This window comes from Strigops habroptila, chromosome 3 (genome assembly GCF_004027225.2).
Source record: "Strigops habroptila isolate Jane chromosome 3, bStrHab1.2.pri, whole genome shotgun sequence".
Taxonomy (NCBI): domain Eukaryota; kingdom Metazoa; phylum Chordata; class Aves; order Psittaciformes; family Psittacidae; genus Strigops; species Strigops habroptila.
In genome coordinates, this window is record NC_044279.2 from 2,554,483 (window position 1) to 2,575,902 (window position 21,420).

At 41.5% G+C, this 21,420-nt stretch overlaps 1 protein-coding gene across 4 annotated transcripts in view; it reads left to right on the top strand.

The window, feature by feature from the left end:
* Nucleotides 1-21,420, top strand: part of CHCHD3 (coiled-coil-helix-coiled-coil-helix domain containing 3) — a 156,451-nt gene that overhangs the window by 125,205 nt on the left and 9,826 nt on the right. For all 4 annotated transcript variants that reach the window (XM_030478239.1, XM_030478240.1, XM_030478241.1 and 1 more), the window contains one exon: nt 752-822. In XM_030478239.1, coding sequence (XP_030334099.1) covers nt 752-822 — 71 coding nt within the window. The remainder of the gene's footprint in view (nt 1-751; nt 823-21,420) is intronic.

Sequence of the window (21,420 nt, forward strand, 5' to 3'; positions counted from 1 at the left end):
ATTCCTGGCTTTAGGCGAGATGAAAATAAGTTCTGAAGCTGCCTGATTTTAAAAATTACCATTAGCAACTGATTGAAGTGACCTGGAAGTTTGGAATATTAAAATCACTCACTACAAAAGGCGAAGAGCAAAAGAGAAAGTAAAGCCATAATTAATTTATTGCGCAACTTTGAAGATTGGCTCGACTGTCAACTGCAAGCTAGATAGAGATACATGTGTAAGTAACACAGAGACATGCAGAGAAGTAAGGATTAAGTATTATTTTGGTTGTTTTTTTTCTAATGGAGATATTTCAAAAGCTCCAGCAGCACCTAGTGCTAAATATGTGATTCTTACCACATGTCTCTTTATAGGTTCCTCCGTAAGAGCCATTTATTTTGTATAACCTTCCAGAACCAAGAGCACACACATATTTTAACAAATACAAAGAAAAAAGGTCATGGAGTCACCATTCATGGACATATCTAAAAGATGGATGTGGCACTTAAGGACATGGTTTAGTGGTGGACTTGGCAGTGCTGGGTTAACAGTTGGACTCTGTGATCTTGCAGGTCTTTTCCAACCTTAAAGATTCTGTGATTCTGTCTCTGAAACTTTGCAGAATACTTGATTTGAGGGTTAGGTTTGGGGTTTTTTTTGAGCAATTTAAATGGATAAATATCCATATTATCTTTGTTTACTAGATACTAGCATGTATATAAATGGTATTACATGAAATCTGTATTTATATGGGTTTTTTCCAACTTTCCAGAGTGCCCAGTTCTACAAAGTTACCACAGAGCAATACCAAAAAGCTGCTGATGAAGTGTCGTCTCGGTACAAGTAAGTCTTTTCTCCAGTTATTTTTGAGCCTGGCACCTAATCGAGTTCTTACCCACATTAAACTGCACCATAATTCCCCTTCCTCCTATTACAGATCTCATCAACCTGTGCTGGTTGTTGAAATGAGAGAGTTTTGTAGATTTTGGAAGCCAGGGCATAGTAACCATAAGCTGCATAGAAATTAGATGTGCAGTTAGTAGGATACTAGTTAATTAATATTGGATAAGATGCATGAACTGTTCAGAACATCCATTCCTTAACCTTATTTCTCTAATGGAGCACCAAAAATGTAGCTCCAGCTTTGCATTACAATACTATTCACCCTGTGCTTACATGATGTGAAAGATTTAAATGAGCAACTTCCCATTGCCCTGAACAGTGGTCAGAAGGTCAAATTAAATTAGTTTTATTAGTGCTGAGGATAGTTAAATGAAGATACAGTAATTGATGGATCAAAGTGACTCTGACCCTTAGCCTTGGGCTCTTCCCTTTGTGCTGGTTCATCCGGTAGGCAGAAGGTTCCATTTATCATTTTAGTAAGGATACAGAGAGAAGTTTTTACAATCTTTTAGTCTTGCAGTAACCAAAAATTGCTGTGTAAAATGCATTATTCTGTGGAGATTTTTAGATTTAGGGAGGGATTTTCTTTTGGTTTGTGTTTCGTTTGGGCTTTGATGAGCAACAAAAGAAAAGGCCTTTTTTGAGCTGCTGATAATGATATAAATAAAGTTCTTAATTGTAAGATAACGATTTTATCTTTTATGAAGAAGTATCATGAATTGTTTAATATTCTCTAGTGTATATATAAAGTCTTTGTACTGGTTAATGGCGCAGAGTATATTGAGGACTGAATTCATCTGTCCCTTGAGCAAGAGGGACAGGATGACCATTGACTCCGATTCTGATTTAAGCATAATTTGAAGGGATTTCCATTCCATATAGGAAGCCCAGTATGTTGTTATTCATTGTCATTCATGTGATAAGATTCCCATCAAGGAGGAATCTGTCCTTCCTCTGTTGCAGGGGGTATTTTCAGGCTTTGAAATCTAATTATTGCCTATTCTCACTTCCATTATTCCAAAACAAGCTTTTCTTGTGATTTTAAGTACATGTCCATTACTCTAAGTGGTTATTGTGGCCAGAGGTGGGAAATGGCTTTGAGTTTGGTTTCTCCCCCCTAATATGTAAATGATTTCTTCAGTAAATCAAATACTTTGGATTTCATATTTGCACAAATGGCTGATAAAGCAGGGACCAGTCTATAGCCTCAGGCAATGTCTAAAAACTTTAAGAAAACCGATTTGAAGGATGTTTCAGTCTATCTACGTAAAGCAAAGAGTATTTACAGGTGAGGGATTTAGAGAGAGAATCAGAGATTCCTAACACTTGATCAGATTGGTCTTTTCTTAATTTTCTAGAGACTAAAGGTACCAATAGAAATCACCTATTTGCCTAGTCTTTGCTGTAATGCCATTACCAAAATTGCTGTGCTGCTTTTGCACTTGAAGCTGAATTTCCTGCCAAATTCTTGGGAGCTTTTTTATTAGTTTTGGTCCATTGCCTTAAAAAAAAACCAAGAGGAAAACATTATGAAAAGAAAAAGGTACTTGAAGTATGCGCATAAATTGCGGGAGGTTTGATAAAGTGCATGAAATCTCGAAATTGCTTTATCGTTTCAAAGTTTTCCTTATAGAAAACCCTTTGAAATGCCGTGGCTTTTTATTGAAGGTTGCAATTCAGCAAACGTTATTTTATCGCTGCCTTTTGTACGTTACTTGATGGGTAAATGATGAATGATTTAGTGAGACCTAAAGATGATGCTCTTTTGGTGTCACCAGGCACTTCTCATGTTCAGTTTAATTGCATGTGAGGATTGAGGACAGAGTTTCAAGCACGGCTTGTTTAAAGAGCTTGTTTAATTGGCTGTAAAAGAGGAATTAAATAAGGTTGAACTGCTAAATTTTGTTAATGCATAAACCCGTGTGCTGCGTGTCAGTGTGATTTCAGGTTCTAAGTGCGAGATTAATAGATCTAATTGTGGTATCACTGAGAAATGGTCTCGCTTTAGTTCAAACATGGCTTGAATTAGTTGCTAAGTTTTATTGAGATCACTTGCATTTCTTCAACTGTTGAAGCCACATCTCTTTTCAAGAGCAAAAAGAAGTGGATAATTACTTAAATATTTCCTGGATTTTCCTCCCTCCATTTAGTCCCTGAAATTACATCAGCCAGGGCTTTATCAGTCTTTAGGGATAATTTGCTCCATTAAAATGGAAAAGAACAGATATCCCACATCAAGTTGTATCACAGAGCTTGGCAGGTCTTCTGTACTTTGTCTGCAGTCCTTATTGATGCCTGGTTATTACCTTTTCCAGCGCTGCCTGGATTAGACTGATATTCCAAAATGTCCATGATAAATGTTTTATCTCCGCAAGGTCCTGGTTCACATTGATCAAATTCTGAATTATCAAATGGTTCATCTCTTTAAGACACTAATTCACATTGATCAAATCCTAAATGAGCAGGTTCAGTCAGTTCCTGCAGTACACAAATTACATTAAACCAACATTACTAGAGCATGCTGCCTTTTCTAATGTAGGAGTTATGTTACCCGCAGTTACATTACAACCAGAATTATTCTATTATGAAGATGTCTCTGTTCTAATGAGAAGTTTACACAAGAAGAAAAGAATGCGATATTACAGGAAGAGCTGGGCTTTGGGCAAAGATCTGAACTTTTACTAATCAAATTGTGTGTTTTTATTGTGGGTTTTTGTCCTTAATTTGAAGGGCTGGGAGAGGGAAATTTGGCAGCTGCGGTGGTGACATTTTATTCCCCTGTGGTGTCTAGAGCAAAGTAACATCTTCATTATTCATTTAGGAATAGAATAAGCAGATAGGGCAAATTCAGCCTAAAATAAATGGGTTTGCTTTCTCTTCTGTGGGTTTTGATTCTTATGGTAGAGAATAGACTTCATAGCTGTGCAGTAGTGCTTTTTCTGAAGTATTTTGCCATTCCTCTCCTCCTTCACTCTTGTAGACAATATGGAGTTGCTTCTTCCTGCTGGTTCCTTGGCAAGAACATAGTTCCCTGATAGACAATCCAGGTCCTCTTTGGGGATTGACTGTTCATTTTGGTGGTGTTTGTGCACAGCAAAGCAAGGGGGAGGTTTTTCCTGGTATTTCAATGTGTCACTTCAGTGTCACTTCCAAACTCCTGTGTCTGCAACAGAGCCAGATTTTGGATTTTGTGCATCATAACACAGGGTTTATATAGAATGGAGTGGAATAGAATGAAATAGAATCAAGTGAAACAGAACAGAACAGGGTAGACTCCTGGATGAAATGATCCAACACTAACAGTTTTAATCACGCAGGATTCTTCACATCATCTGGAATCTTGGTGTTTATTCTGAATTACAGATTTTGATAGCTTTACTCGTAGAATCCCAGACTGTTTGGGTTGGAAGGGACCTTAAAGCTCCTCCAGCTCCAACCCCCTGCCATGGGCAGGGACACCTTCCACTAGAGCAGGTTGCTCCAAGCCCCTGTGTCCAACCCGGCCTTGAACACTGCCAGGGATGGGGCAGCCACAGCTTCTCTGGGCACCCTGTGCCAGCGCCTCAGCACCCTCACAGGGAAGAGCTTCTGCCTCAGAGCTCATCTCAATCTCCTCTCTGTCAGTTTCATTCCCTTACTATGAGACTTTTTATCATGAGCCCTGCCATAGGAGGAATGTCTCTTGGGAACTGGAGGAGCAACTTTGATTAAACACCAAAAGATTTGGGCTTTGCTCAGGCTGCTTCACACGGTACAATTTTCACATAGTTTGATGTTTTAAAAACAGGTTTACAAACCAAATCAATATGGTTCACGTTATCCTCGATCACTTCCATTGCTCTGCTCACTGATGGAAGTCAGGGCTCAGTGATAGGCAAGCAACAGCTATTACAGCCTTGAAAATATGCTCAGCAGGGGTTTGATTCAGGATACAGTCGAGAGGAATAAATGACACACCATCAGTTTCTTCCTTTAATTGGTGACTTCTGTGTCACAAAGCTTGGTTTATTAATGTTTCCTGGAAATAAAATTTAAAGCACAGTTATGTTTGATGCATCTCTATCAATATATAGAAATAAAAGGAGTTTAAGTTGTGTTTTACCTAAGATTCTTTTGGACTGGGAAGTGAAGATGAGGAAGTTTGTAATGAAGCTGCATTAAATGAATGGCAGTGACACTTGGGTCTTCAAATAGAATTGTCTCACAAAGCAGAGATGGCAGTTTTCTGGACACCAAAACACCCAAAAGGCTAGAAAGAAAATAAGCTTTTTATTGACAACATTGGACTGAGACCAGGGAAATATGGGTTTATTTCACTGTTCTTGTTACCCTGCTGATGTTAGGCACATATGGTGACTTTCAAGGCACCCTTCTGCACTACCTGTGTATTAGGAATATTGATAGTTCCTTAATGCAAGTTTCTTCAGTAACTGTCATGTTTTACTCACATACTACTATAATGTAGAAATCTATGTTGGAGATACCCAGGCAAATAGTTACTGCTTTGTTTCTGCTTGCGCACATCCGCTGGTGAGAAACTCCCTTTTCTAGCAGTTCTTTTGCTACCTCAATTAGCATCAGTTGCTTTTAAAAACTAAAGTTAAAAGTACAGATTATAAGTTATTCGTGAACTACTATGTAGTATTCCTCTAGTAACAGAAAATAGAAAGCTATTTAGAAATCCTGAGACAGAGCCTGCAGGCTTGCTGCCTTCTTGTTGAACTCCCTTTGCTCAGCCAGAGACAATGGGCTTTAAATAGAAACATCAGGATTTAATCTTTTCTCTTACAAATATAGCACATATATGTAGTGCTTTGTCATGAAACAGTTGTCTTGGTATTGTTCACCCTAATGATACTATTGCTGGTCATATTATAGAATCATAGAATGGTTTGGGTTGGAAAGGAGCTTAAAGCTCCTCCAGCTCCAACCCCCTGCCACGGGCAGGGACACCTTCCACTAGAGCAGGTTGCTCCAAGCCCCTGTGTCCAACCTGGCCTTGAACACTGCCAGGGATGGGGCAGCCACAGCTTCTCTGGGCACCCTGTGCCAGTGTCTCACAACACTCAGAGTAAAGAATTTCTTCCTTATATCCAACCTAAATCTCTTCTGTTTAAGTTTGAACCCATCACCCCTTGTCCCATCACTCCAGTCCCTGATGAAGAGTCCCTCTCCAGCATCCTTGTAGCTCCCTCCAGATACTGGAAGCTGCTCCGAGGTCTCCACACAGCTTCTCTTCTCCAGGCTGACCAGCCCCAGTGTTCTCAACCTGTCCCCCAGTTTTCTTATCCTGAATTCTTTTTTCACATGATACATCTAGGGATGATGGTCCCAAGTTACCCACAACATCCCACAGATGAGTAAAGACTGGTATGTCTGTAAGCCATGCTAGAAGGAATGTATAGTTAAATACCATCAACTCAGCTTAAACCGTGGAGCTTTTCTTAACAGCAGAAGTTCTTGAAGAACCTTATTTCTCTTTCTTTGTACTCTTTCATCCCATGCCCTTTTTGTTTCCCCAAGTGTAGTTGCACAGACAGTTCTGCTGACACCATGCAGAGGGTGGCATGGCAGTGAGAGCTACTCACCTTGGTGTCAGCAGTGCTGTTTGATACCTAATGGCATTGCATTTCACGAGCCAAGTGTAAATAGTGTTTTGCAGAGTGGGTGTCATTGTCACCCCTCTTTAGATTTAAACCAGTCCAGATTCAGAATACGTAGACCAGCTTCAGGCAGGAAGAGAAACTGATGAAGAGACTACAGGTCTTTTCAGTCTCTCTTATTTATCTCATACATCCAAAATCGTGTTCCTTTTGAATATTAAAGGAATAAAACAGGATCCATTCTCTTTGCTCACTCCTTTCAGCCAGTGTTTTGTCCTGATAGGCTTACCTGAGGGCTGCTGTGGTGGAGCTCACTCCAGCAATGTGTTTGACTTTCTACTACTACTTTGTATGAGTGATTTTGCTTTGACAGAACATTCCCTCGACTAGTGAAGCCCTTTGCACCATGCATGCCTTATGCATGCCTTTGAATCAGAGTGAGGAAGCAAGAACTGTGTATTTCTGCCTTTTGGGTAGAGTTGCCTATTGCTTCGGCAGCTTGGCTTCATGAAGGGACTTTGGGGGTCAGTAGTTACCCCTGTCTTGGTTGCTCTGGAACCTATAAGCCCATATAAGAGGATATCTTTTGAACAGCTTTCCAATATCTAAAGTGTATAAACCCTTTATTTAGTACATTTACCTATGAAACAATGATCACTTCATAAATGACAACTTCAGTTTTCCCTACAGCAACATAGATATTTAACTTTCTTCCTTTGATCAATACGGTCCATTAGGAATGAGAGTACTCAACAGGATGAAATATTAATTATGCACTTTTTAGCTAGATGCAGATTCATTCTGAATCAAGTGGAAGCAGGGGGATTCTGGCATAATAGCTGTGTGTTTTTCTGTTAAGCCCCAAATCGTGAGCCTGTTTACACGGGGATGTGTGTTTTCATGGAAGTATTTGAGCTGTAATGTGAAGTTTAGATGTACTTATTTGGGTAGGAAATAGGTTTGAAGCATTGAATTGTTTTGTGAGAGTTATATTAACTTTAAAAATCCATTATTCAAAATTTAGCACATTAACGAAGAGGGTGAAGCCAATGCTTTCCATGTTTGCCATTATCCTTTCTGTCCCTTTCGTTTCCTTTCCAGAAGTCGCAGGTCCATTCACTAAAGCTCCCCTGGGGCTATCACCCGTTTCTCACACAGTTAGCTACTATATGGTCTGGAATGGAGAAAGCAATCTTAAAATTAATTGTAGTAAAGCACAAAGTCATGACTAGGAATTTTTTGTTTGATATGAATTAGTACTTAATATAACAAAAGATATTCTGGAAGAGTAGGATATGTTGGAAGGGGCCTTGAGCAACCTGGTGTAGTGGAAGGTGTCCCTGCCCGTGGCAAGGGGTTGGAACTGGATGATCTTAAGGTCCTTTCCGGTCCAAACCATTCTGTGATTCTATGATTCTATCATTCTATAGTTATTAAAGGATAGTGTTGTAGTAGGGTAACCATGAGGGCAAACATACCTCTTTATCTGAACATCCCTTTCCTCTTCAGGTGAGTCCGGTTGATGTGTTCAAAGGCGACATGCTCATGTTTCAGCCCACCATAGGTTTTCTGTATTTACTTACATAGAAACATTAAGTAATTTTATAGTCTTCCTTATGAAAGCAAGTGAGGGAAACTTCCTTCACGCGTCAGTGGCCAACAGTTAAATTGGCACATTCTCTGGTTTTGTGTGCTGGAAATCCACCAAGTCCCCTGAAAATTGATGGATGCTCTCATTAAGGACAGTTCTTGCTGCTGACTGCAGCTCCGTGAGCCACTCATGACCAATAAGGATTGACTCTTCACTGCATTGGTACATCTGGCTTCATACTCCCTCTCAGGGACTAAAGCCTCTTGTTTTAATACCTTAAGCATCCTTTGTTGGGATTTTGTATAAACACGAGTAAATGATTTCCCAATTACAGTATTAAACCGTGGAAGGTTAAACTCAGTCTCTATTATTAATTTGTTCTGTATTTTGTAATCTTCTGTTGCTGAGATTTACAAATACCTTTTCTAAGGATGTTTATTATGACTCCAAGCCATCTGTAGGATCAAAACCTACAGATCTCACAGCCCCCACTTGGGAGCACACAGCTTCAAACCTCCCTTTCTGGAAGGGACCACGTTTTGCAGAGTTAATGGTATGATTTTTCTAAGCAGCACGCACCTCTGTCTGGTTACAGGGTGAAGAATGAATTGCCAATTACCTCTACATGTTAGAACATGACACTTCACATGGCAGGAGGTTGTGCTATCTGTTTAGTTAAGGCCCCCAACGATGTAACCATCTGAAATCATGGGGTGGAAAGACAGCAATCCTTGATCAGTCGCTAATACTGGTACGTGTACAAGCTGTGGGAAGGGAGGTCAGTGCCACTGACCTTTGTTTTCCCATCAGAGCTCTTGAACAAGATGAAGTGATCAAAGCAGGATGCCAGGACATCAGCATGATCTCATTACTTTGGAAGCTGCATGCACAGATGCTGCTCTTGCTGCATCGGGCATCACTGATTTACATTCATAACACCTCCATTACAGCTCATTTGCTACTACTTGTAATTAACCAGGCTTCCCTCTTTTTTTTCTTCCTCCCTTCATTGGGCTAAATCAGGGTCAAAAATAGACCAGAGTCATTCTGCTTAGACTCCATCTAAATGAAATCACAGTTGTAAAGTCAAAGTATACATTAAACAAATATCAAATCATATGCTTTGTTGCAAAGTGCTGTCATACTCAGAAAATCAGGTTTGTAAAAATAGTGTTAAGATGTTTTATGAAGTAGATAAGCTGTCTGGTTGCCTCCTAGTTCACGTGAGATGAGTTCAAGAGTAAAACTTTAATTCCTGTAGCAAAAAGCATTACTGGACTTGAAAATCCTGGCATGTGGCAGGTATATTGCACCAGCCTTACCCTGTAGCTAAAAGGTAAAATGATAAAAGAAGACTAAATGGTATAAAAAATGTGTTATTTTTTTCTACTATGGGAAATAGGTAACACATTAGGCATGCAGAGAACAGTTATGCTCTAATGGCTCCTTCTCTGAGCAAAGCTGCACTTTTAATTACAATTTGTCTTCCAATATTGTTTTTTATATTCCTGTTTGCTTAGGGCAGCCTAAATGAAGATGAATCTCAATCAGATTTGAGCCTTGGTTAGCAGTTAGCAATTTCAGCCCAGTGTGTCCATGAGGCCTGGGGCGTTCGAGAAGTGTTTCTCTATCTTCCAACAGTCACTCAGCAACTTGTTGCTGTCTCATTTACATTTTTAAAAGAAAACATAGAATCCCAGCCTGGTTTGGGTTGGAAAGGACCTTAAAGCTCATCCAGTTCCAACCCCCTGCCACGGGCAGGGACACCTTCCACTAGAGCAGGTTGCTCCAAGCCCCTGTGTCCAACCTGGCCTTGAACACTGCCAGGGATGGGGCAGCCACAGCTTCTCTGGGCACCCTGTGCCAGCGCCTCAGCACCCTCACAGGGGGGAACTTCTTCATAGTATCTAATCTAAATCTCCCCTCTGGCAGGTTAAAGCCATTCCCCCTTGTCCTATCACTGCATGCAAAATGCTAAATTATTTTCTGAATGTGCTTTTTGATTCTTTCAGTGGTTTTTAGTGCATTTTTAAAGCATGAGCCCTGACATCTATAGGAGAAAATGCATGTATTGGTCATGAAATGCTCTAACCAATGTTTTAAAGGTGCTTACAGTATCTGATAAATGCATTTTCTGATTTTCTTGAACATAAACTTCATTCTTAAGCAAATCAAAACTCTTTTCCTCCTGGTTTTGAAGTGAGGATTTCCTAAATATTTTGGGTTTGCTTTGGCATTTTAAAACAGTTTGGCTTGTATAGATGTGACCTGCTGTTTGTGTGCCAGGCTGCACACTTGGAAGCGTGAAAAGCACACCACCTTCTAACCCTAAAAGAATATGAGAAGACACAAAGCTGTTTGGTAGGATAAATTTCTCCCCATTACTGTTCATGGAGCAGTGAAGTGTTAGTGGGTTTTATCAACTCAAGTGCTCTGTGTTTCTATAGAAGATCTATAAGTGAAATTGGAAAACTTATCAATGTTTAAAGAAAAACTACCATAAAGCTGCTCTGTCACTGTCCTGCCTTTCCCTTCATCTGCCTGCAGTAGAAAATCAAAGTATAGTCCTGAAACATTTAAAGCACACATGAAAGCCTAGGGGAAGGAACTGAAAGAAATAGGTAAAACTATTATGTGTATCTTTAAGGAGAGCATTCGAGTGCCATATCTGTGGCTATAAACTGTATAAAGATGGACTCCCCTGTCTAGGGTGTGTTAAGATGGATAATATTCCAGAGCAGACGCTGCACTGTGCCGTATGCATTACTGGAAGCAAAAGAAGATCAGGATCGAAAGGCTTTGCGAGATGGGCTTTATAGATCTGTGTGTAATAGACTCCCTCTGTCTACACTGCTTTACTGTGAGTGAAATGTTGCTCTTCCATGGGCTGATGAGATGCACTCCCTTCTCTTCCATCACATCTAGTGTTTTCCCTTTGCCTTGACTAGACATGGTAGTTTGGCCAAAAAATGGTTGTAACCCTCTCAATAAAAAGATGCAGTCAGAGCATCAATGTAGATTTTAAAGCAAGTTCTTTATAGATATATTCAGTGTGAGAGCCAGTTCACCAGCTCTTCTATTCAATATTTTAGCTCCTTTAGGTAGAGAGTTGCAGATATTCTTCTGGACAGTCTACAGAAGAGGTTTTGGTGGCTTGATTGATTAAGGATGAAGTTTATCTATGCAATGGCTCTATCCCAAGTTCCCTTTATTTTGAATCTGGAGACTCATTTCTCCTCTCTGCTTGCACAGCATGACACTGCGTGGGGCAGAAGTTGGCTTCAAGTTCCTCAGTACCTGGTAAACCGCATATTTAGACAGATAAAGTTTTTGGATCCTTGCAGTACAGATGTGGGAAGGTCAAACTTAGCACCCTCTTGTCATGGATAAGCACTGTAAACTAATTGCTTTCAAATAATAACCAAATTAATACAGATCAGGCATTCCCCCTCCTTCTCTTTAAGAGGATGTGTGTGCCACTGAAATAAGTCTGTTAATTCTGTCAGATTTGCAGTTCAGTGCTTGAATATCAAAATCCTTGGTCCCATAGATCTCTGCTAAAAGGAACTGATAATACTGATAATTTGGCACTTGTCACTGTAGTTCCTTGAACATGATGTATATTTTCCTGAGGTCTTTATTTTGTCTGTGTAAATTCCTATCATAGTACAAGACACATTTCTCAAGCCACACGCAATCTAGTCTATAATCATTTTATCATATATTGAAAGAAATGAGAAAAGCAGTTATTCCTTTAAAACTTTCCTTGTCACTTAACATGGGTCCCAGTTTCAAGCCATTTAGGAGATCCATTAAGCCACCGGGTTGCTCCTGTGCATGCATTAGTAACAGACTCAGTGTAATATGGAACAGGCTTGCTATATCATGGACACGTTTATGAAGATTGATAACAGCCAGGGTTCAGTATTAACTTTTATTGTCAAAACAAGCTGCAGGAGAAACTGCCGAGTATTGCTTTGCCTTTGATTTATGTAAAGGTTGCTGCATGAAAAAGACATCACAGAAAATAGCTCTGCTGGCAGGAGCATTATAAAATCAGGCTGTAAGTAGACCAAACAATAACTAGCTATAATTATTGTCCATTATTGTCTCTCTCAGCTCTCTGGACCTTTGGTAGGGTGCTTGCACTCGCTGCCATGTTAGCTTTACAGTGGATTCACCTTTCCCACGAAGTGGGATGAGCACAATAAGATCCTGCCAGTCTGTATAAGCAGCACGCCCAAAGGAGACCATTTTTGTTTGTGCCATGATAGGAAAGAGGTCATTTAAATTTTACCTGCTTGTAGAAGCAATACTAGGAGGAGAAGAAGGAAAGATCTGTAGAGAAAACATTCTGTTTCTGTTACAATTTCCATCACTGAGGTATTTTTGCACTACACGATTACTCTTCTCATGTCTTACTCTTCTCGTGTAAGGGTTATTTCAGACTGTCTTCTATTTAGACCCCTTAAAAACAAAACCAAAAATCCCAGCAGGATGGCAAAGATCACCAGTTTCCATCTGCAAATGGCAAGAAGAATTATTGTCTTTCTCTTAGCCTAGTACCGTCCTTTGTAACGAGATGTACCGCAGCAGGAGCAAGTTGAATTCTTCAGTTAGCAGCAATTAGCCGTAAAACTTCAGTGTGAACCAGTTGAAATCAAGGGGCATGACCTAAGTGGGAAAGATTTTAGTGGTTGATCTAAAGTTTGTCAAACTTGAGATACTGTAACTTAAAAGCACTCTGCTACCAAACTGCTGGAAGACCTTAGCAAAAAGAAATAGCAACTTAAAAATCATAGGGGATAAGGTTATAAAACACAAAGCATCAGAATGACTTTCTTAGATCAGACTGAAGTTGCATTAAATAACCGAGTGTCTAATTAATGCTGCCAGCACACAGCAGATGTGCAAGGAGAGACCTTTGTAAGATCTTTGGGAGTTAGCAATGATCTTTCCCTACAATATGTTCCCAATAAGTAAGTAATGATGCTTCCTTGTGTCCAACTCTGGGGCAAGGACATAAGAGGGACATGAAGCTGTTGGAGTGAGTCCAGAGGAGGCCACGGAGCTGCTGCGAGGGCTGGAGCAGCTCTGCTCTGGATCCAGGCTGAGAGAGCTGGGCTGGGGCAGCCTGGAGAAGAGAAGGCTCCTGAAGGGGAGACCTTAGAGCAGCTCCAGTGCCTAAAGGGTCTACAGGAAACCTGGAGAGGGCCTTTGGACAAGGGCCTGTAGGGACAGGACGAGGGGGAATGGCTTTAACGTGCCAGAGGGGAGATTGAGATGAGCTCTGAGGCAGAAGCTCTTCCCTGTGAGGGTGCTGAGGCGCTGGCACAGACTTTTCCCGGAGAAGCTGTGGCTGCCCCATCCCTGGCAGTGTTCAAGGCCAGGTTGGACACAGGGGCTTGGAGCTTAGTGGAAGGTGTCCCTGCCCATGGCAGGGGGTTGGAACTGAAGGAGCTTTAAGGTGTCTTCCAACCCAAACCACTTTATGATTCTGTGAATACTCTCCACCTTCTGTTGTCAAACTGCTTTCCAGGTACCATCGTGTCTAGTAAGAGTCTCAGGGAAACATCCACCAGCAGGCAGTGAATAATTATGAAGTGAAAAATTATTTTCAAATAATGAAAAATAATTAAAATAATGAAAAAACACCAATGTTGTGCTTCAGAACTCATCTCTAAGTTCAGTTCATCATTTGTTCATGGTGAAAGGTGCGTTTTCCCTAGTATGATGCTAAGAGGGCATTATGTTTTAATAGTTCCGTAGTACATTGTACAAGCACATTAAAACTAAGATACGAAGATATATTATAGCAAGGCCCAGTTCCAACTTATTATCAGCATGTTTGCAGGGTGATTATTACTCTCTGTGTGTGTTTGCTAATACATCATTGTTGTTGCAGCCCAGCTGATTATATTGTATGGAAAGGGTGGCTTGCCACAGCAAGACGTGGGGAAGTGCACATCGCCTTTGTAGCTTATCAGAGTGAATCCAAGCCTTGTTTGTTGAAGAACTTCATGTCCAACTGAAAAATTGGCATTTATTCTCCCATCTCTTAAGATTGCAACCTTCAGTTCCCTCAAGTAATCATCACCCACGGGAGCAGCAATGCTTGAAGTGTTTAACTGTTGATTGCTTTTTCTGTATGCTACTTCAGCTCGTACTATCTCTTAGTTTTGTGGTCAGTAACAGGCTTTTGGGCCTCTTATGGCTGAAGAAAATAGTTAAACCTGTATTGCTCTAGAGAGTAATATTTGGATAATAATGTGCCACAAGATAGCGTCTTGTGGTGCTTCACGTTGAGTGCAGTAGTTGACCTTTGCTATAGATGAGAAATGGGTCTTCTTATTAGAACGCATTATATGGAACCTATATAAAGGGAAAGCTGGTTTTTTAGTGTAGTAGGGTAAGGTGCTATGAAGATTTTATTAGCACAGGTTTGGGATGACCATGTTACTCACACGTTTACAAAGCCTGAAGTGAGTTGTATAGCTCTTGGGAAATAAGTGGCAGTAATAAATCTACAACATGGTGTGCTGTTGTGTATTTGGTTTATGCTGCACATTTGGGGTTTTATCTTTGTTTAGGTCTGTCTGTGTTCTTTGTGAGTGTGTGTGTCTCTGCTTTACACATGCAAGGAGGTAACAGTACATGGAAAATTAACATAGGGATAGGAATGAGGACTTCAGGGTGTTGGCTGATGAGAAGCTCCCCATGACCCGGCTTCAGTGTGCGCTTGAGCCCAGAACCCCTCCGTGTGCTGGGCTGCACCCCCAGAGCGTGAGCAGCAGCTCAGGGAGGGGATCCTGCCCCTCTGCTGCACTCTGGGGAGACCCTCCCCCTGCAGTCCTGATCCAGCTCTGGGGCAACAGCACAAGAGGGACGTGGAGCTGCTGGAGCGAGGCCAGAGGAGGCCCCGGAGCTGCTGCGAGGGCTGGAGCAGCTCTGCTCTGGAGCCAGGCTGAGAGAGCTGGGCTGGGGCAGCCTGGAGAAGAGAAGGCTCCTGAAGGGGAGACCTTAGAGCAGCTCCAGTGCCTAAAGGGGCTCCAGGAAACCTGGAGAGGGGCTTTGGACAAGGCCCTGTCAAAGGGGAGATTGAGATGAGCTCTTAGGAAATTCTTTTTCCTTTAAAAATCAGAAATACTGCATTGTATTTTTTACATAGTATGTAATGCTAGTTAATACAGCCAAGTAATCCTGGAACAGCAATGGTTGCAAACCACTGGCATCAGCCACTTCTATGAAGAATGTCAGCCAAAGCGTCAACTGAAGTTCCCAAAGACTTAATCTAACTCATCATGAGCTCTAGCCAGATCTGAAGATCTGCTGCTTGCTGCAGCCTAAATCTTCGCAATGCCAAAAAGCCCCCAAAAGTCCTAACAGTAAGAAATGGCACCACCTGGTGTTTTTTGCCTCGGTGGTCTTTGACTTGTCTGCTCACAAACAGCTGAGCCAGTGGAACCTTGCCAGTCTTCATTAAATAATTTTGGGGGCGGAGTAATGAGGCAGAGCTCAAGTGATGCCACATGCAAACTCTAAAAATAATCTGTGATTTACATTAGGAGGCTCGGAATGTAAGTGTTGATATGCTGATCACGGAGGCATGGAAGTAGAGGGGTTTGCTTAGCTCAGACTGAGTAGATTTGACTCTTGTTGTGGGTTTGGGTTTTGTTCCACTGAGTGGTTGGACAGACTTATGTGTATCTGAGATGATTGATCTTTGTCTCTTAGCTTGCCAAACTTGGGAACTGGTTTTGATCAGTGCAAGACCAAGAAATTCTTTATATATAGAATCATAGAATCATAGAATAGTTAGGGTTGGAAAGGAACTTAAGATCATCTAGTTCCAATCCCCTGCCATGGGCAGGGACATCTCACACTAGAGCAGGTTGTTCCAAGCCCCTGTGTCCAACCTGGCCTTGAACACTGCCGGGGATGGGGCAGCCACAGCTCCTCTGGGCACCCTGTGCCAGCGCCTCAGCACCCTCACAGGGAAGAGCTTCTGCCTTAGATCTAACCTGAACTTCCCCTGTTTCAGTCTGAACCCATCACCCCTTGTCCTATCGCTCCAGTCCCTGATGAAGAGTCCCTCTCCAGCATCCTTGTAGCCCTCTTCAGACACTGGAAGCTGCTCTGAGGTCTCCACGCAGCTTCTCTTCTCCAGGCTCAACAGCCCCAATGTTCTCAGCCTGTCTCCATACGGGAGGTGCTCCAGCCCCTGATCATCCTCGTGGCCTCCTCTGGATTTGCTCCAACAGCTCCATGTCCTTCTTATGTTGAGGACACCAGAACTGCACACAGTGCTGCAAGTGGTGTCTCACGAGAGTGGAGTAGAGGGGCAGGATCACCTCCTTTGACTTGCTCACACTTCTTTTGATGCAGCCCAGTATACGGTTGGCATAGAGATGCATTACATGGCTATAATATATTCCATGTACATTAAACTGCTCCTTCCAGAGTTTTTTCCGATTAAAGATTATAGTTGCTATGTTATTTTTCTACACTGTAGAGACATGCACGTCCCTCTTAGAAGTCTAAATTTTGTATCATTATCTGTGATTATTTTTTTAGTATCCTGGTATTCAGTAAAAACTGTTCCTTAAGCTAAATACAAAAAATGTGCATCCTAAATTTGGGTAATTCCAACACGTTCTTCCCTTTGCAGCTGCAAGGACCAGCTGTGTGTAAGGTACATTTGTATAATAATATGTTGATGTACTTTATATTTTAAGGGTTCCTTTGTTGTTTTTTTTTTCAGGGAGAGGAATTTTGTATACAAATAGTGCTTTGGGATAATAAAAGTCAAGTCAGACCAATTTATATCAAAGTACTCAATCTAATTTTGACTGTAGGGGTTGATGGGAGTCTTGTATTCATTTGATGACTTGCTCATCAAGCTATTTGGAGTCTAAGCAGTCACAGCATGTCAGCTCAGAGGTCCCCTTAGCTTATTGGGCAATGGCTAGGAGTGGGTATTTAGGAAACACTGTAAAAACAGGGGAATTATGCAGTGATACCATTTCACCTTCCAATAAGTAGTGGAGTGGGGCTTTCCTGAGCCAAATATTATATTTTTCCTGATAATCTCTTCATGGACTTCTCTTGTGTTACTGTATAGTTATCTTTTGAACCCTAATGTGCTTATGATAACCCTAGTATCCTCTAGCCGTGAGTACCAGTTTTTCATAGGATTATAGGATGGTTTGACGTGGAAGGGACCTTAAAGCTCATCCATTTCCAACCCCCTGCCACGGGCAGGGCCACCTTCCACTAGAGCAGGTTGCTCCAAGCCCCTGTGTCCAACCTGGCCTTGAACAGTGCCAGGGATGGGGCAGCCACAGCTTCTCTGGGCACCCTGTGCCAGTGTCTCACCATTATTTTTTCGTGATGTGTTGTTTGGAAAAGGATTGAATTATTTTTCAATTGTAAATCTACTGCTAGAAAACCTCATTGGCTTCATCTCTTGTGTGTGTCATTGGTAATTGCACAGATCCATCTCACATTCACTTGCAGCTGTCTTTCTCAAGCCTAAAGAGATCTAGTCCTAATGTTGTATCCTAAACATCTGAACACTTACCTTGACGACTCATTCATCGGTCTAATTAGGATTCACAACCAGGAAATCTTTTTTCTGATCCTCATCCTAATGTCTTACTGTTGTAAGTCCTAGCCCAACAAGGGATTTAAGAATGTGCATAACTTTACACATGCAAATGTGAAATTATTCACTCCTTGAAGTTCTGCTCGTATTTATGTGCTCTGCCAGATTTGAGATTGTAAATTCTCTCTTTTAATCTTAGAGATGCTCTTGCCTCCCTGAATGCAATAAATAAGTTGTTGCAATACAAGGAATGATTTCCACTTTGCTTACGCTACAAGCTGGTATCCTGCCAACATACCAGGTGGGAAATACTCAATACGTAAAGAAAAAGCATCTATAAAGGTCAGTTGTACTATCTGCTGCTCTTTGTTGTTAAACCAGCTTTTTGTCCACCTATTGAACTTGACTTAGTACTCTCTTGACATAATTAAATGTCTGTCTTCAAGCAGAGAGTATGAATATGCTGGAATGTGTCTTTCCTCCTCATCTCCATCCTTAAATTTCAAAGGTCAGAATGTTTGAAATAGATTTTTATTTGAAGAAGGCTGGGGGGGAGATGAAATAAGAGGGTGACAAACATTTGCTGATGATTTTGTCAGTGCTGGGATTTTAGGCAAAAGAAGCTAAAATTAACAGGGGCAATATTGACACTGGACTTCATCACTAGTAGCACAAAAGATACGTATATCAGCAGGTGGAATAAGTTGTATTCCAACTTGTGCATAAGTCATTTAGTATTACTACACGTTTAGCATTCTCAACTGTAGAGCAGAAACAACTGTGGTTTTCTATCACCATTTCATCATAGATTCATTAGGCAAATTCTTTCGTTTACACCTTTTGCAGAAGTCACACTATGTACTCATGTGTAAATAAAAGCAAGAATCAACTCCACAGTACTTGATCTTTTGCTGGCAGCACTTCCCACACGGTAATTCTGAGGGCTCTGTGTGGGCACAGCTTGATTATGGACTGCTTCATAGCATCACTTGTAGATATTCAGAACTCAGATCCGTGATATTAACTTCCAAATGATTTTTCGGAAGAACAGAACCATTTGGTTTGTGCTTTACATGTTTCATAATGCGCTTTCAAGTCATCACCTACTTCATGTGCGAAGACAATGTTTAAAAATAATTTAATATAAGGAGTAAATTGATTTCAAACCTAAAAATACTGGTTGCAGCAGTAAGGACCTTCATTATCATATGACCTTTTGTCCCACTATCTGTTTTGCAACTCTTCTCTGTTCTGTAAACACGTCCTGCGCATTCACTCCGCAGCGATGCTGTTGGAAGTGGCTCTTTTTGGATGAGATACTCTTATAAAAGGAATGACCCCCTCATCACCACCTTTGTGTTTCAGGATGGAAAATACCACTGTCTTGCTGCTGCTCCAGACTTGTCACTTACACTTCATCTTTGAGCTGACCTTCTCTCGAGGTCTTCTCAGCTAGGCTTACGTTTTGCTCTTGCTGACTCTATGTAAAGCATCTCAGACACGGCCTTTCTTGTCCATCTGCTCAGCTAAATCCATCACTACTCAGGCTACCAGTTACTGCAACATTAATTTTCACTTTTTCCCCCCTTCCTCTGGGATAAGAAGTGAAATCTGGCCCTGATGATGTCTGTTGAAAGCAGTGCTGTTTCCTACCCTGGATTCACATCATCTCCTTTCATCCTGCCACTGGCTTCCCATCATTGTGATCCCGTGCAAGTCACACGTCTTTACTTTTGAAGCCACATATGTCCCATATCTGCTTCCCTGCTGTTTCCAATTCCCTGTTTATTTTCTCTCTGTACCGTGCGTGATGCCACCTTCTATCCCTCACTCATCCACTATTCAAACAAGCACCACGTTTCACTGTTTCTCAGAAGGAATTTCTGCTAGACATAGACAACATTAATTGATTCACTGCCCACAAAAGCCTCTAAAAATCCTCTTGGTTGCTCATAAAGCACTTGAAAACAATTAGGCTGTTGTTATACTTAGTGAGCTGCCTATCATCGAATTATTTAGGTTGGAAAAGACCTTTATATCATCAAGTCCAACCATTAACCCAGCACTGCCAAGTCCACCACTACACCATGTCCCAAAGCACCACATCCACACGTCTTTTAAATCTCTCCAGGGATGGTAACTCCATCACTTCCCTGGGCAGCCTGTTCCAATGCTTGACAGCCCTTTTGGTGAATGCATTTTTCCCAGTTTCCAATCTAAACCTCCCCTGGCACAACTTGAGGCCTTTTCCTCTTGTCCTATCGTGATGGTACAGATTGCCTCAGTTTCCTTTTGTTTCACCATCTGTTTGCCTCAATGTGTCGTTTCTTATCTTTGTGTGCATTATAAGCACGTTAAAAACGGAATCATCCTCCTTTCTTTGTTTTGCTTTGCATGCTACCAGTCACAGTTGGGGTCTGGTCACAGCGTGGCTCATCTCCTACGTCAGTAGGAGTAAATAAAACAGGTCAAGACATCACTTCCAGCACCCTCCTGTGCTGGTGCATTGAGTCTCACTGGTAGCATATTCGTTTATAGGGGTTTGCTTTGGAGCTAAGACTTTCCAGCACATGCTGGGGACTGTCCCCAGTTTGCTGTTTGGATGTGGATGTGCTGAGCTGCTTGTTTGGAAGGGAAGGCAAGATTTTACACTTAAGGTTGTGCTGCATCGTGCTGCTTGGCCTTGGACCCAGAGGATTATCTCTGGTGTGTTTTATTTAGTAGCACAGAAGTAGCCTCAGACGCCAAAGGTTACACAAATAAAAACAGATGCTTTTGGTAGGTGTCAGCATTTTTATGAGGAATAAAATTAAGCCCTGGATACTTCTGGCCATTTGATAGCACTATTTTTTTGCCTTGCATTCTGTTTTATTTCCCCCCCATATTAGATGACAATTGCCTCAAGTCCTGATCTGGTGGGATTATGCCAGATACCTGCACAGTTGGAAACTCATCAGCGATTCAGATTCCTTCAGTCAGAAAGTCAGTTTTATCACAAAACTTGTAAAGCTTACCATGGTGATTTCCCATTTCCTCTTTAGTAGACATTTTATTTGAATGCCATGAAGGGGCTCCTTTCTTGGAGCCCCCAGGAGTACAATAAGCTATGCTCTTTGAGAGAGGCTACAGGAGTACAAAGTTCCCTTCATTAAATTTTCCCTTCGTGCTTTAGCGTAGAATATTTCTCTTTAAAACACTCTCTCATTTTCTTTTGTGTCTTCATCCTCTTACCTTGATGAGATTGTGGTGCATCAGCTTGATGGAAAAGGTGGGGGTGCTGCTCCTTGGAGATTTCTTCTAGTACACAGAAATATTCTGCTGGCATGCAAGGTGCTTGAGGAGCAGCTGGAAAAGGGAAAGCAGATCAAGTAATTGTAAACTTAATAAAACCCCATCGTTACTAGCGTGCCATGTGGTGCAGGGTGCAGATCAGACCGCTGTTCATATTGACTTTCAGCCAAGAAAAGCGTTTGAGATTTCATGTGTGTTGATTCTGTAAGGTAGTTATCGAGTTGCACTGGAGGTGGAGGTGCGTCAGGGTTCCCTGGCAGTCCTGATTCACTCCTAGGGTGTGTATTTTTCCTTCAGTTTAGTTGTGAAATACCTAAGCAAGTAATTAAATAGAATTGTGGGACATTTTCCCTGCCACATGTCCCAAAAACACAGCTCTCTTAGGACATGGGATAGTTCAGGGAAGGGATGTCCTGCTTGACGCAGGGTCAGCTCTAGGACCAGACCAG